The sequence below is a fragment of the Berghia stephanieae genome, chromosome 13, assembly GCF_034508935.2.
Source record: "Berghia stephanieae isolate SIO BIC M18660-M18661 chromosome 13, UCSD_Bste_1.3, whole genome shotgun sequence".
NCBI lineage: Eukaryota > Metazoa > Mollusca > Gastropoda > Nudibranchia > Aeolidiidae > Berghia > Berghia stephanieae.
Window position 1 is genome coordinate 27,851,065 of NC_088372.1, and position 16,173 is coordinate 27,867,237.

Below are 16,173 nucleotides of genomic sequence, written 5' to 3' on the forward strand. Positions count from 1 at the left end.
CAGACCGTGGTTGCATAATTTATATTTCGCTGCAAATGGTCATATGATTTCGAATTTTATTTATTTATTTATCCGACTCTAGGGTACAAGACATCCGTTTGTTTGTTTTATTGTTTTGTTTTAAGGGTTTTAACTGTTTTACGGCGCTTGCAACACATGAAGGTCATATCAGCACCTGTTAAAAGGAAGAAAATGGGATAGTAAAAAGGCCTAGGGTTACAATTAAAGCACCCAAGAAAATGTTTGTTTTTTTGTTGTTTTTTTTAAAGGGTTTTACGGCGCTTGCAACACATCAAGGTCATATAAGCGCCAGTAAAAAGGAAGAAAATGGGATAGTAAAAAGTTCTAGAATTACAATTAACGTACCCAAGAAAAGGTAAGACAAAGGGGAATTGGTTCAAATAGGGAACAGATGTAGATTCCAAGAGCACACCATGAAAGTACTTAGTTTGAGATCACCTAAAAGTCTCATCTAGACACAAGCACAGGTCCCCAACAGAGAAATACACTCAAATGTTCACAAATCATATAATATAATATGTAAACAAAACACAATACAATGCATAACAGAGAGATGATTTACAAGGAAAAAAATATCATCTCCCAAAACTATACATTTGACTGTTTACCTCCCAGCCAGGGTACCCGGCCAGTGCCAGGACAAAACCAAGTAACCTCATTCCAAGACAAAGATAGAAAGCTAGTTGGAAAACAGATATAAGGGGATAGAAGACACAGTAAGTACCTCCCTGCCCACGATGGGAGGTCGGGAACCCCACCCAGCAAGAAAATGTAAGACTAAGGAGAATTAGTTCAGATAGAAACAGATGTAGATTCCGAGAGCACACTATCAATGATCTTAGTTATAGTTTGTGATCCCCTAAAAGTCTGAGGATTCCAGTCAGGGCCTGGAAAAAACCAAGCAATCTCATTCCAAGACAAAGACAGAAAGCATGTTGGAAAACAAATATAGGGGGATAGAAGACTTAAAAAGTGCCTCCCTGCCCACTATTTGAGGCTTAAGTCCACCCAGTACTTAGCGTAAACAAATCTTTAAATGTATAATGGACACATAGTCTTTTCTATTAAGAATTGGACAAATAAAACACTTCTAAAGGTATAATGCACACGAAGTGTGTTCATTTTATTAACAGCCGCAAGATTTATCAGATCACACATTTTAAAAAAACAAACACACCATTTGTAAATTGTTTATCGCATAATAGTAATAGTAATACCACCATTCATTATGTCGTACTATCCACACAAAAAGCAATAATAAATGGTCATATTCATTATAACAACATTACAAAGTATTGTTACCTCTATTGTAGACATCACCATTTCGTGTTACCATGTACTCTGAAATAACAGACCTCTCCTTTACTAAATAGTGGTGATGACGACAACAATAATAATAATAATAATAATAATAATGTTACCTCGATTGTTACTTGATCTTTGTAAAAAAAAAAAGGTTTATAATCTAATAAAATACAGAAGACAAAACAGATTCCTATTGTAATCCTCTGATTCACATAAAAGGCGGAAATAAATGCACAAATCCGATCATAGTCCTCAACAAGAGGTAAGAATATTTTCAAAGCTTACAAGATGAATGTGCCGTACAATTATTTTTGTTAATTTTAAAATAGAATTCTTCAAATAGCAACGAATTTCAATGACTCAACTTGAGAAAAAATCGCAAAGGATTCTTAAAAGTCTAAAAAAGTAGGAGACTTTTTGTCAAGTTTTCATTTTAATCGATGGATACTTGGAAGTAAAAGTTTTCATGTCAAAAAAAAATAATGAAAATAAAAATCAATTTATCAAGAGTAGAGCAGAAAAATAGTAAATGTGCTGGATGAAATGGGCCTTAAATCGTTTAGAATTAGAAGGGAATAATGAAAATGTTTCTGCTTGGGGCTCTACGGAAAAAATAACGATAAGTATTGAAATGTAAGCTTCGATTTATTAGACGAAGACAGATACTATGGACGTTTCAGGTTTCCCCTTCATCAACAAAACACGAATGAAACACTGAGGACGAATGTGATGATAATATAATATCTCATTCGTTCTTAGTGTTTCATTCATCATGTGACGTTTTGGATTTCCCCTTTATCAACAAAACACGATGAATGAAACACTAAGGACAAATGAGAAAATAATATATTATCTCATTCGCCTTAGTGTTTCATTCATCGTGTTTTGTTGATAAAAGGGAAACTCAAAACGTCCACAGTATCTGTCTTCGTCTAATAAATTGAAGCTTACAATTCAATACTTATCGTTATTTTTTAGAATTAGAATGTAATGTTGGATTTATCCACACACTCATGCTCAGAGTGCTGAAGTCATAAAAATTGAGTGACTATATATTTTTTTAAAAACTTTTTGGTATTTGTAACTTTTAATTGGCCCATAACAGTAGCAGCTAAACTTATATGACACATTTGTTTTGTATTAAAAATAAGGAGTTCATCAATTTTACAGCACATTAACTGATGGGCACATATATTATGTATGTTGTTTAATCCAATGTCATCTTTAGGAAAATAAAGAAAGAAAAACCGGATTGCTCATCCATTGGACTAGATAGATATCAAATGAATGAGTGTGTTGCAAAATGAAAAATGATTAAGACTAGCATCAATTATGACGACAAAATAATATATCGTGTAAATTATGTGTAGAGGGATTATCACCAATTTTAAAAAAAATTCCAATAAAAATTCTGGAAGCATACATACACTGACAAGCCAATTTTTACTAAAAAATTGTTTTGATTTGATTAAATGTTTCATAAATTGTAAGTGGCTATGGTGAATTTTTCACCTTTACTAGTCTGTCTTGTATTTAACACATACTATCATGAAATAACACTAAGATGTTAAATTAGATGGGTCATAAGATAAATTAGTCTGGGAGGAAGAGAAAAAAAAATCCTATTCGGTCATAATGATAATAGGAAAAGATTATGGAATAACTCTAAAGAATATAAATGCAGTTATCTATATTTAAAGGTAAGGCGAAGGGACTATTTCAGACAAAGAACATGATGCAAAGAACAAGAAATCCATGTGTATAGAAGTGATGTTTGTTTGTTTTGTTTTTAAGGGTTTTACGTGGTGTAAATAAGAACGGCTTCCAGCGTTTCGTCTTGGGTGAGAGGAACCATGTGGTCCAGACACAAAGCTATCCCACACTGCCTTTGTTACTCTATTAATCACTATTTATCGTTACCATGTGACAATCACACTCAAAATTCAAAAATAAATCTTTAAAATTTCAATTATATAAATCTTGTCTACATACAAAATTTCTCAGGAAAAATATTCAAATCATTTCTACAGAAGTTTTGCTTTCAAACACGTGTAGTGAGTGTACTGTATGCTTATTATGATAAAAACAAACGCCTTTCAAAATTATGAATGTTGTATTTAAAATTCCAATTTTATTGTCATAAGTCTCTATACTCTACTCTCATTCCCTAAAGAAAGCACAACACTAAAATGTTATTTGTTTCCTTTTCTTTCTTCATTCTCTAATTTATTTCTTTTGACTATAATAACATTAGAGTGTTTTTTTGTCATGATGAATACCCAGCTTAAAAAGAAAAACAAATACAGAATCCGCTTGTTAAAGGACTAGCTAACCGAATGAAATGGACTACAATTAATATCATGACTGTACATACAGTACAAGATATACCATTCATGACAAAACCCCTTACCAAGGAAATTTGATCGACTTATGAATTTTAAATGGTTGTCAACAGATTGATTCCCTTCATTAATACACGAGGATTTCAAAATCAGTACTGGGACATTTGAACAATTATAAAAGTGAAAAATACTACTACTACTACTACTACCCACTTTGTATATATTCACGCTAAGTGTATTATTTTTTCTGCTCGGCTAGAAAATCTTGTGTGAATACTATACAGGGTTTTGTCAGGTAGAGATGTGGTGCAATCTTTTGATAAAATAATGATAATGATAAGAATAATCATGATGATATGCATAGATCCTGATATAACATGGAAAGGATTAAAAATCAACAGAATGGAAAAGTAAAAGCATACGAATTCATATGATAAGATTTGAACAAAAAGGGATTGTTTTAGAACCAGGCCTCTTTATGACAGGAATTTGTGTTGAACACAGCGATTTACTAGAAATGAAAATAGAGGTCAACTCTCTTATTTGAATGGCATCAAACTATTTAAATAATTTCCTAGTTGTACGATTAAGGATACAAAATACATTTACAATTCTAGACAAAGTTAAATATCAGGCTATATAATGATGGGAATTATAGAAAAAGTACAAAAGATATGATTGATGTGGGGACATGTATGTTTGTTTCATTTTCACACATTATAAGATTTAGATATAATACAGAGCTAACATCACTACTAGTTAGGTCATACCAGCACCAGAAAAAGAAAAATGATAAGTCTACACTTTCCAATGCCTCCTAAAAAGGTAATCATATATAAAAAGACTCGCTCATACAGTTTAAAACATGTTTTAACCTTATTTCAAAAATGTACAAGCTGCGATAATACACCAAAGATGATCTTCAGCTCTTGAGAAGAAGAAGAAGAAAAAACTACGTACTTCAAAATTAGATAGCAAGAGCAGGCAAAGCGAATTATCTTTGAGTCGAGTAGAAGACCACCTAAAAAGTCAATACCAGGCGCAGACACATGATGCATGGCAAAATGGATACACTCAAATAATTACATAATACCAACAATTGTAATAGAGAGATGATTCATACATACAAAATAAAATGCATCTCTGAGAGAATGACCAAAGACCAGCCTTGGAAAAAAAAAAAAAAACGTAATTGTCCAAGACACTTGTGTGTGATTGTTGTTGGTGGACAAATGCGTGGGGATAAGCAACAATGAAGAAACTAAACCATGTGAGACTCAATCACGGGTCCATGATAGAACGGAGACAATGAATTAATGGACGGATGAGACAACTGTACAAGAATGAGACCAATCGTAATGACGATGATGATAATCATGAAATGCAAACCATAATAATCGATAACAATGTAATATAAGGCAATAAATCTGTACTGGATGGATGTATGGCAAAGTCAGTAAGTCCATCAGTTTCCATCAAATAAAAATAAGTGTAAAGCATTGGACAGCTGACTCTCTCTCTCTGAATACATACAAATATCTTCGGATCCTTTGGTAAAATGTGGACACCGTTCATTCGATGATTAATCCCTCAGAGCCACAAAGTCAAATCGAATCAGAGTTTACACCAAGTTTTGACATGTTAAAAGGAGAGAAATAATTGCTTGATACCCTTTGGGAAGGGTAAAGGCAAAGTACTTTCTGCAAGATCTAACAAATTCAGCAACTCAATGACTGCTTGGTTGACAAAAGGGTCTGGTAAAATATAAAAACTGGACTGACCTGGGACTAATTTTCTTGTCCCTTAACTCAAAGCAAGTGTTCTACCAATTGGGTTATTGGGACCTCTTCCCCTATAGTGTACCACAATCTTATAGATCATCGTAATCCAAGGCTAATTTTGGTACAAAATCTACTTTGTTTACAAAGGGTATACATAAGTTATTAGATCCCAAATAAATAAATAAATGTGTAAATAAATAGGAATAACATAAAACACTGAATGATAAGTCTGAGAATGAACATAAAATTGCATGTCGAAATTATAATGATAACATTAGTGTGGAAATGGCTGATAAATAAATATCAACTAAATAACATCGTCATTTGTATAAAATTGTAATAATAATAAAGCAGTAGGGACTGCTATCATCGGGACTATCAAAACCACAGTATAATTATATCTAATACTCTAACTGTTGTGTGAAACCATTTCAATGAATGAAAAAAAGAAAAATAGTAATTATTAATATCTGATTTGTAACTTTTTTTTAACATTTGAGAGATCAATATATTTTCTATTTATTTTTCCACTCCTTTAACTGTAACTTATTAACAATTGAGAGAACAAAATATTTTCTATTTATTTTTCCACTCCCTTAACTGTAACTTATGAACATTTGATAGTACAATCTCACAGATTTTTGGACTGAGGAATGTCCACCTACGAGAATCCCTACCTAAATTAAAAAGAGATTATATTCAGTGGAATAGCCTCGTCAAGAGTCGTCATATGAAAGGTGGCCTCAGTTTTACAGAACACCCATCAGGGAGATGATACAACTTTGGAGATTCTTTTTCCCCTTCACTAAAACTGACGATGAAATGGTCAGTTTTAAGGAGAAGTGAGTTATTCTACATTTATTAAAAGTAGTTTTCAATATATTTGACCTTTTAAAAATTAAATATTGAGCATTTAAAAGATTATAAGGTTTGTTGTTTGTTTTTAAGTGTTTTACAGCACTTGCGACACATTAAGGTCATATCAGCGCCAGTAAAAAGGAAGAAAATGGGATTGTAAAAAGTTCTAGAATTACAATTAAAGTACCCAAGAAAAGATAAGACAGGGGAATTGGTTCAAATAAGAAACAGATGTAGATTCCAAGAGCACACCATCAAAGTGTGATTGAGTTCTAATTCTATCCCCATAGACATTCTACATTTGTTTCAAATCAATTTCTAAAATACAATTTGTTTTAAATATATGTTATTACTTATTAAGGCTTGAAGTTTGCCCTCTATTTATTTGTCGCTTCAGACATCTGGCATTTTTATAATTAAATTTTGTATAATTTTTCTTTGCTCATGTTACAAAATGGCTTCTTAAAGCACACTTAGTTGCTTGTTTTATGCCAATAAGTCTTGCATAAAATTTTAAAATGCAATTGGTTTTAGTGATGGTTTCATTTCAGGGACTTCGATAATTATAGAATACATTAAATATAACAAACCAAAACAAATATATAAATAAAAATAAACAAAATAAAACAAACAAAAAAGACCCCACCAAATGAATACAAAATTTGTTTTTAAATCCTATGGAATTGCCATAGTTACCTTCTTTAAAAAAAAATAAAATTATACTTTTAATTAGATATGGGACAGTGTGGCTCAGCGGTATGGTTTTTGCCTCGTAACCGAAAGGTACCGATTTGGACTCTCCACCGCTCTATGCAGTTTTGAGCAAGTCACATAACCTTAGCTTACTTTGCAGCACTGCACTGTGGTTGATGCCAGAGTTGTTCCAATCTTCCCTTGAAATAAATCCTAAAGAAAAATTTCCTCTTTTAGGAATAAATAAAGGAAATCTTATCTATTTATGTATTATTTTTTATATTTGTCATTTATCATAGTAGGCAACCAACTTATTCTATGCATTGGTTCCAATTACTAGTTCTTATTATCACAAAAAGCCTTGATTGCCACAATGTCAATGTCCAAAGTCAACAATTTCAAAAATGATCATCACTACTAAAGTTATTCAACAAAACATCATTATCTGCACTTCAAATTCACTTCTCTTTATATAAAAAAAGTAAACTGATGAAAAAATCTCTTACTACTCCATCTCCCAGTTACTCACACACACACATATACACACACACACACACACACACACACACACACACACACACACACACACACACATTTTTACTCGCTATGTTCATTCGTTATTCAAGTATAGACAAAAAGTGTAAATGACTTATCAATGTAATAAAAAGCAGACAAAGCAAAAAGGCATTATTTAATTTTTTTTGTAATGCTCAACAACAAATAACCAAAATGCTTTTATTGTGTAAACAAGAACATGTCATTATGTGTTAACCACTACACACAAGAATACTGACAAACACATTATATGGTTGTGTAGTTTGCAATGTGCAACACTAATACGCCACCACCACCACCACCAATTTGTTTGTTTTTACGGGTTTTACAGCGCTTGCAACACATCAGCGACAGTTTTAAAAAAAGAAAATGGGATAGTAAAAAGTTCTAGAATTACAATTAAAGTACCCAACAACAAAAAAGGAAGACAGAGGGGATTAGTTCAAATAGGGAACAGATGTAGATTCCAAGAGCACACTATCGGTGTACTTAGTCTCACCCTGACACAAGCACAGGTCCTCACTAAGAGGAACACACTCAAATGTTTACCAATCATATGTCAAACAAAAATAATAAAATTCATAACTCAGAGATGATTTACAAGAAAAAAATTATCATCTCCCAAAACCCTAACTATACATTTGACTGTTTCCCAGTAAAGGGTATCCAGACAGGGCAGGACAAAATCATCCCATTCCAAGACAAAGACAGAAAGCAATTGGAAAACAGGTACAGGGGGGGAAAGAAGACAGCAAGTACCTCCCTGCCCACAATGGGAGGTCGGAAACCCCATCCAGACCACCACCAACAACAAACATCAGACCTGACAGTCTAAAACAAAAAAGACTTAATCTGAAAATAAGTTTTTCCTTTTTTTTTTTTTTCCTCCAATGAAATTCTAATTTCAAATTCAAAGCCCAAAATGCAAGATTTTCACTTTTATTTAAAAGAATTTTTACTCTTACTTTTATATTATTTAAAACAAATGTAATATAAAAACTGTTACTCCGTGGAAAATTTGATCGAAAAATTTGGCAAAAAGAATCTGATTGTGCCAAGAAATACTCAGAATCAGAATGTGATGAAAAATGGTCCAAAATTTATTTTATTTTTTTTTCGCTTTTTTTGGAAAGCGAAATTCTAAATGTTACAATAATAACCAATTTTAAAATCTACTATCTACAATCAGACAGCTTGGTGGTGAGTACAAAACACAAATAGCTACTACAACACATATTGTTCTAACAATATTTACCAGTGTGGTAAATGTACACATATAATCTTGTTTATGTGGCAACTAAAGAGTAAACATAGTATATATAGGAACATAAGAAATAATTCTAATAAAAATATTAGATGAGAAAAAAAATGCTATTTTATGGATATAAACCAAGATATGCTTTAATTATACAAATGTCTATATATTAAAAACAAAAACAAACATAAACCAATATATCAGAGACAATATTTGATGATTATCATCATTCTTGTTATAGTTTGTTGTTTTTTTTTTCTGATTAACTTAATTCCAAAACAAAACAAACATGGATACTTTTGTAAAAATATGTAATACGAAATCATTAAATAAATACTTAATAAATATGTAAAAACAAAAAAAAAAACAAAAAAAAAAATCCCCAAGGAGCTTATTTTTATAAATTCATTATGAACAATATTGGCAGGTCTTTGGACCAATATATACGATCATGTGTATGTGTCACAGAAATCAGTGTGTTAAAACTAAACTGATTGTGATTGTGATAGACAGTGTTGACAAGCAAATCACAATATGGCATGTGCAGCTGAATGAATAGATGGATGGATGCATAGATGGATGGATGGATGGATGAGTAGATAGACGAATGGATGGATGGATGGATAGGTGGGTGGAATAATGTACATGAATTAATGGGTGGTTTGGTGGATGGATGGATGGATGGATGCTTAAAAACAATGGATGGATGGATGATTGGAAGAAGGGATGTATACATACATGGCAAGTAATGTAATAAATTTTATAAAACTAAACGAATAGATAGAGTAGAAGGTATTATGTAAAATGTTCCTTATTCAACTTGCTATTGTATATGGCAACAAAGAAATTTGGTTGAGGCCTATATCAATACATCATTATCAAATTCGGATGTAACATTATGTATATTTACGCTGACTTAAAGGATGGGTGGATGGATGATTGATTGAATGTATTTATGGTTGATGGATGGATGGATGGATTGATAAATGGATGGATGGGTGGATGGATGGATGGATTGATAAATGGGTGGATGGATGGATGGATTGATAAATGGATGGATGGATGGATGGATGGATTAACGCATTCATAAATACATGGCTGGTTGGGATTGACCAACGATTGATAAAAGAATGGATAGATGTATATGAGAATGGATGGATGGACCAAAAAATAAAGGGTATTATGGAAAGAGGGGGGCCAGGATGTGTGGTGGATGATGGCAAGATAGACAGATGATTGGGAAGCGTGTTGATAACATACAATGAAGTGTGTGCGTCGTGAAAAATCTAAAAGACAAAGGACACTTATTGACGGTTTCGCTATCATTCAAAGACCAAAAAGAAAGAAAAAAAATCATTAAAGCCAGAAAATTTTTATTTCATAAACCAAGAGGTTAAGATGATCCAATACTTGTCAAAAAAGTTAAGATATGTCTTCAACTTAATCATTAAATGAAGTAAACATTTCCTGGCTTAAATGATAAAATTTTACAATCAACCAATTCAATTCTTTTACACCATTTAAAAAATAATATTGTGGGAAAATAAATTCTCTTTTTCTTTTTAAGATACAGTGGGGAACAAGTCAATTAAAATATTCTGCCATTTATACATTACAAATTTATAAACAAACATCAGAACTCCTCAGTGATCATAAATAAGCAACTTAAAAAGATTTTAATTATCCAAATTCAGTGGCATATCCAATCAAATCAGAAATAAAATCATCCTTTAAAAACGTTGCTGCATATCTTTAAAGCTGGCTTGAAATTCACATCGGGAAACATTATTTGTAGATAAATCACACACACACACACACACACACACAAAAGGAACTGCAGATGGAAAGCTTGAAAAATCGCAAGAAGGCAACACTGGTGGGCGATTGTCACAAAACCCAAATCATCACTCGCACTTCATGATATAATATAGCTATTCAGCAATTATGATGGCGCACATTTTGTGACAATCATATTTGCTTTTTTATTATTATTTTTTTTTTTTTTTTTCAATAAAGTAAATTAAATAACAACTGTTGTTTGAATGCCGTTTGAAGGAAAAATGCAGTACTGAAATAGGGTCCAACTCGGTCTACCACTCAGACCACTACACTCTGTCCAGGAATGGAAGATTCAATCTTGTTGACTATCACCAAGCAGACGATTTCAAACACATCAAATTAAAAGTAGTAATTATGTCGTGGTCTTTGTGAATTCAAAGTCTATTAAAATGCCATGACAAGAAAAATCATACATTTTTTGTTTGTATTAAAGCATCTCTCATTCACATTGTCGTAAAAGCATGCAATTATGACACACTCATTTAAATATCAAGTTGTGTTGTTTTCATTCACAATCTTCAAGAAATGTCTTTGGATCTCTGGGAACCGACTGAGATCAGGATTATTTTAGGTTAATTCAGGGGTTGTTTGTTTTTGTTCTTTTTGTTATTGTTTTGTTTTCCTGTTTTTTTTTTTGTTTCAAAGTGAAAAGAAATCATCAACCAAAATACATTATTTACACATGAATGGATTTCAGTCTCCTACTCCTGTTCGTTGGGATATGCAATGTTGGTGAAGTGATTTCTCCCAAGACTTTCCATGATTCAAGAATGTTTTAGGCAAATATTATAACACGTGGAGAGAGTGAAGTTTATCAAGCTTGATTATCAACAAAGGTCAGCCTCCCACAGCTGGTAAGGCCATCAAATACACGGTATTTGCCATGAGAGTGAAATTTTGTTTTTAAAAATGGGGCTACACACAACACACGTTAAATAAAGTAAAGTGCACACAACTTGGTCTCTATCTGTTCATCTTGTTTTTGTTCTTTCATTGCAGAAGTGAAATCAACTTCAATGATCTTGTTGACGTGTCGAACACCGGTTTAGAGTTTTGAAAAAAAATAATTAAAACTAAGAATTTGCTTGTGCTGATATATTATGATGATCCCGGATTGGGAAACATTAACAAGACACAAAGGAGTAATGCAAGTAATATTATGCATCAATACAAAATGATCTGCAATAGTTTTTCAGTTTATTTCATTAAATTTAACCACATGCGTTTGTCTGATTATTTGTGATGATTGTGAGTAGAGACACAAACATTTACAAAGAAATTTTTAACGGTTGATCAAACCGGGAATACCTTGTATGTCATAGAAATTGTCTCCGACTTTATCTAGCAATTACACCTTGCAATGTTATATAAATATATTAAGTTGTCTCCTGTAATCATTTATCCAGATCTTCAGAGAAATTGCTTTGGTCTTTCCACGAGAAGAAGAGTCATACTCCACTTGCAGAAAAACAATACCCATAGAATATTCCGAAAGAACATTTCTCTCTTTTCTCTTTGATGGATATAATTTTTAAAATAATAATCCGTGTGCAAGATTCGGCCGATGGCAACGCCATTGTACAATCAATACTGATGGAGAATGAATGTCTGGAAGATGTGACAAGCTGCGACGACGACTATAATTTTGAAGTGGAGTGAGAAGTGTTGTGATTGTGGTGGTGGTAGTCCATGTTGAATTCAATGACTGGAATCAATGAATGTTGCAGAAGTTGAAGGAATGTATGAGCAATGAGATTAATATAGTCTCTCTCTCTCTCTCTCTCTCTCTCTCTCTCTCTCTCTCTCTCTCTCTCTCTCTCTCTCTCTCTCTCTCTCTCTCTCTCTCTTTTCTCTTTCTCTCTATCTCTCTCTCACACACACACACACCACACACACACACACACACACACACACACACACACACACACACACACAAATATACACAACAATGTACAATATTAGATAGGCATGTGAGCCTGTTGGTAGAAATCTGGATCGTCCTCGTCCTCGTATCCCAAATCTTCCTCTTCTTTGTCCAACTGTCAAAGAAAACATGGGGGAAAATAAAAACAGTATTAGCACCATTTCTTGTATTGCCTTTTTTTTCTTAACTTTCTGTAAAGCAATTGTGAACCTGTTTCATGATCAAATGAGTGATAATGAGAAAATACTCTTGTAAATTTTAAAAAGACAACTTCTATGTTCTTTGTTCGATGTAATGAGGCATTATTCAGTAGTAGTAGTACTAGTAGTAGTAGTAGTAGTAGTAGTAGTAGTAGCAGTAGTTGTAGTAGTAGTAGTGATAGTAGTAGTAGTAGTAGTAGTAGTAGTAGTAGTAGTAGTAGTAGTAGTAGTAGTAGTAGTAGTAGTAGTAGTAGTAGTAGTAGTAGTAGTAGTAGTAGTAGTAGTAGTAGTAGTAGTAGTAGTAATAGTAGTAGTAGTAGTAGTAGTAGTAGTAGTAGTAGTAAGGTAGTAGTAGTATAGTAGTAGTTAGTAGTAGTAGTGTAGTAGTAGTAGTAGTAGTATAGTAGTAGTAGTAGTAGTAGTAGTAGTAGTAGTAGTAGTAGTAGTAGTAGTAGTAGTAGTAGTAGTAGTAGTAGTAGTACCAGTAGCAGTGGTAGTAGCAGTGATAGTAGTAGTTGTAGTTGTAGTAGTAGTAGTAGTAGTAGTAGTAGTAGTGATAGTAGTAGTAGTAGTAGTAGTAGTAGTAGTAGTAGTAGTAGTAGTAGTAGTAGTAGTAACAGCAGCGCAGCAGTAGTAACAATAGTAATGGATATGCAATACACACATACCTCTCCCAGTTCTGAGGGCAGAAAAAATCGCGAAACAAACTTGATCCTGAGTGGAATGAGAAGTACAAGAAGGAATGGAAAGGCGAGGGCAGCGGCTGTCGACTTGATGACTAGCAGGAATACAAGGCAACTCAGCTGGATCAAGGTATACTTGTGCATCTGCATCATGGGGACCTTCAAAAATAAATTAATTAAAAATTAAAAAAGAAAAAGATAGGTGGGAATATCTTTAGTAGGTTGATTAATTGTGAAAAGAAAAAAAATCTGAAATCTGAAGCTATTTTCATAATCCAAAAGCCAACAAAGGCCCTCAATTCCACCTACTTCAGCTACACGAAAAAAAAAGAAAAAAAAAGTGCTTTTCATTTAATCTTATTAGCAACTGATTTTTATCATTAAAAAAATATTTTTTCAAAGTTACTTTTGACATCAAACATTCATCAATGATCATACTTGAACAATTTCTAAAATATCAAAAGCCATAATCATGACTTCCACCATTCCAGATGTAATTATATTTCATTATGACATAAAAGAGGTCATTCACTTCTAATAGACACTTGCAGTATTCATTCAATGAAGTGAGTAGGATGGTGACGGGGACTTGAACCTGAGACTTTACTGGTACAACAACTCTGCCTGCTCGCTTGCTTCAATTTTCAATCCTGATTTTCTCAATTTGTAGATTTTTTACTGTGCAATCTGAATGACTTGAATAAATGTTGCTCCTTCTAATGATAATGTTATAAAATAAAATACTCTTGGAAATGAATTTTATCTCTAAAAATGTGTAACTGTGACAAGCTTTCTTGTACCACCACAGTCCAAATACAAACCTTTCTGACGTATCCAACAGAGGGGTGGTATTTCACTGGCATGAGGAGTAGCTTTATACGCTCAAACATTTGGACTCCGCTCATGGCAGACACGCCCAAGTAGAGAAAGATTCCAAACAAGGCAGAAACTGGGATCGCTCTTAAGACTGGACCCATGGCTGTGCTCAGGCCTGGAGAAAGTGAAAAATTATGGTGGTGGGTGGTAAGTGGTGTTTGGTAGCGGTGGAGGTAGTGATTAGTGGTTGATATTGATGATGATGATGATGATGATGATGGTCATAGTGAAAATAATATATTTTAATATATAGCATTTGTAGATAAAACCTTTTTTTTTTTTTAAATCGACCTGTAATACATTATATTTACACAAGATTGTCTTTTTTTGGGTTTTTTTTGGTTTTTTTTGTTTTTTTTTGTTTGTTTTTGTTTTTTCAAGTTTTTTTGTTATTTTTGTTGTTGTTGGTGGTGAAAGAGGAAAGATCTTTAAATCAGAAAATGCATTAAAATCTGCAAAATGTGCCATCCCTGTCATACAATCCCACTCACCTATCAAGAAATGGACAGCAAAGTTGGTAACCCTCTGCTCCTTGACTCCCAGTAGTTGAGGTTTCTCCCCAGGCGCGTGAGTCCTACTGTAAATGCTAAGGGCGCTGACGTGTGCTACAGTGCGCACAGTGGCTGCACACATCCACGGTAAGCCGAACAGGCCGCCGAACAAGGTGAGAATTCCCAAAAGAAATTGATCCAGGTGAAATCCAGAACCCTTTTTTAATCTTCGTTCTTTTTTGTCAAGAATCATTCTGAGAAAATGGTTTTAAAATAGGGGAAAGGTTATAAATAGATAAATAAATAAATAAATAAATATAGCGGCTATGTGGTCTATTAGTATGACACTCGGATCGGAAGGTCCTGGGTTCGAGCCTCGCGCTCGGCGCATGGTTGAGTCCTTGGAAAAGGCTCTTTACTCACATTCTCTCACCGTACTCAGGTGTAAAATGAGTACCTGGCCGTTAACAGCGTTGTCTTTGTCCGAAAAATTGTAATATTGCCTAACAGGCGGCATGTCCCGTCCTACATGTTAAATGTTGCTGTTGACCAGGGACTCCTTGTAAAGCGCTTTGAGCACATTTAGTGGATATTGCGCTATATAAAGCTCAATTATTATAAAGAGATAAACATAAATAAATGAGTGAATTAATGAAAAATAGTAATCAATAAATGGATGAATGAATAAATAAATAAATAAATAAATAAATAAATAAATAATTTTTTTTAAAAAATAAATAAATAAATATATAAATAAATAAATAAATAAATAAATAAATACAGCATATTTTTGTAGTTTCATCACGCTCAAAGCTCTTGAGAATATTTCATCTTTAACCCAAGAAGGCATATTCAGCATGATGAGTTTTGAAAAATATAAGATGGCCCAATTGTCTTTAAAACCATCCAAGTAAAAAATTAAAAAATTACAACCCTTCTGCATGCCATCTGGGATGGTGTCGCCAAGGCCTTCTATGAAGGAAGGGAGATAATCTGATGTCAACAGGAATCACCCATATTGTCCAAAATGAGCAAATTGGTGGTTAATAATCTCACTCAAGGGGAAAAAAAACAAAACAACGAAAGTTCCTGAAGTGGCGCTCAAACCCAATAAATAACAATGTGAAATTGAATGTAAGCTTCAATTTAATATACGAAAACAGATAAAATGGACGTTTGGGGTTTCCCCTTTATCAACAAAACAAGATGAATGAAACACTATAGACGAATGAGATAATGTGGTAGTGGCGTTGTTAAAATGAATCAAACCCAGGATGTTCCAAGTCACCGTGCAATGCCTTAACCACGGCCACCTCACCCCACTCACCATGTCCAAGAAAGTATTTTAAA

General features: G+C 33.2%; 1 protein-coding gene across 1 annotated transcript in view; it reads right to left on the minus strand.

Moving 5' to 3' along the window:
• Positions 1-12,495: 12,495 nt before the first annotated feature.
• LOC144959272 (anion exchange protein 3-like) overlaps positions 12,496-16,173 on the minus strand; it is a 69,362-nt gene continuing 65,684 nt past the window's right edge. The window contains exons 34-37 of the mRNA XM_078891815.1: positions 14,824-15,077; positions 14,278-14,447; positions 13,442-13,615; positions 12,496-12,688 (exon numbers count right to left, since the gene is read on the minus strand). Coding sequence (XP_078747941.1) covers positions 12,608-12,688; positions 13,442-13,615; positions 14,278-14,447; positions 14,824-15,077 — 679 coding nt within the window. The 3' untranslated portion in view covers positions 12,496-12,607. The remainder of the gene's footprint in view (positions 12,689-13,441; positions 13,616-14,277; positions 14,448-14,823; positions 15,078-16,173) is intronic.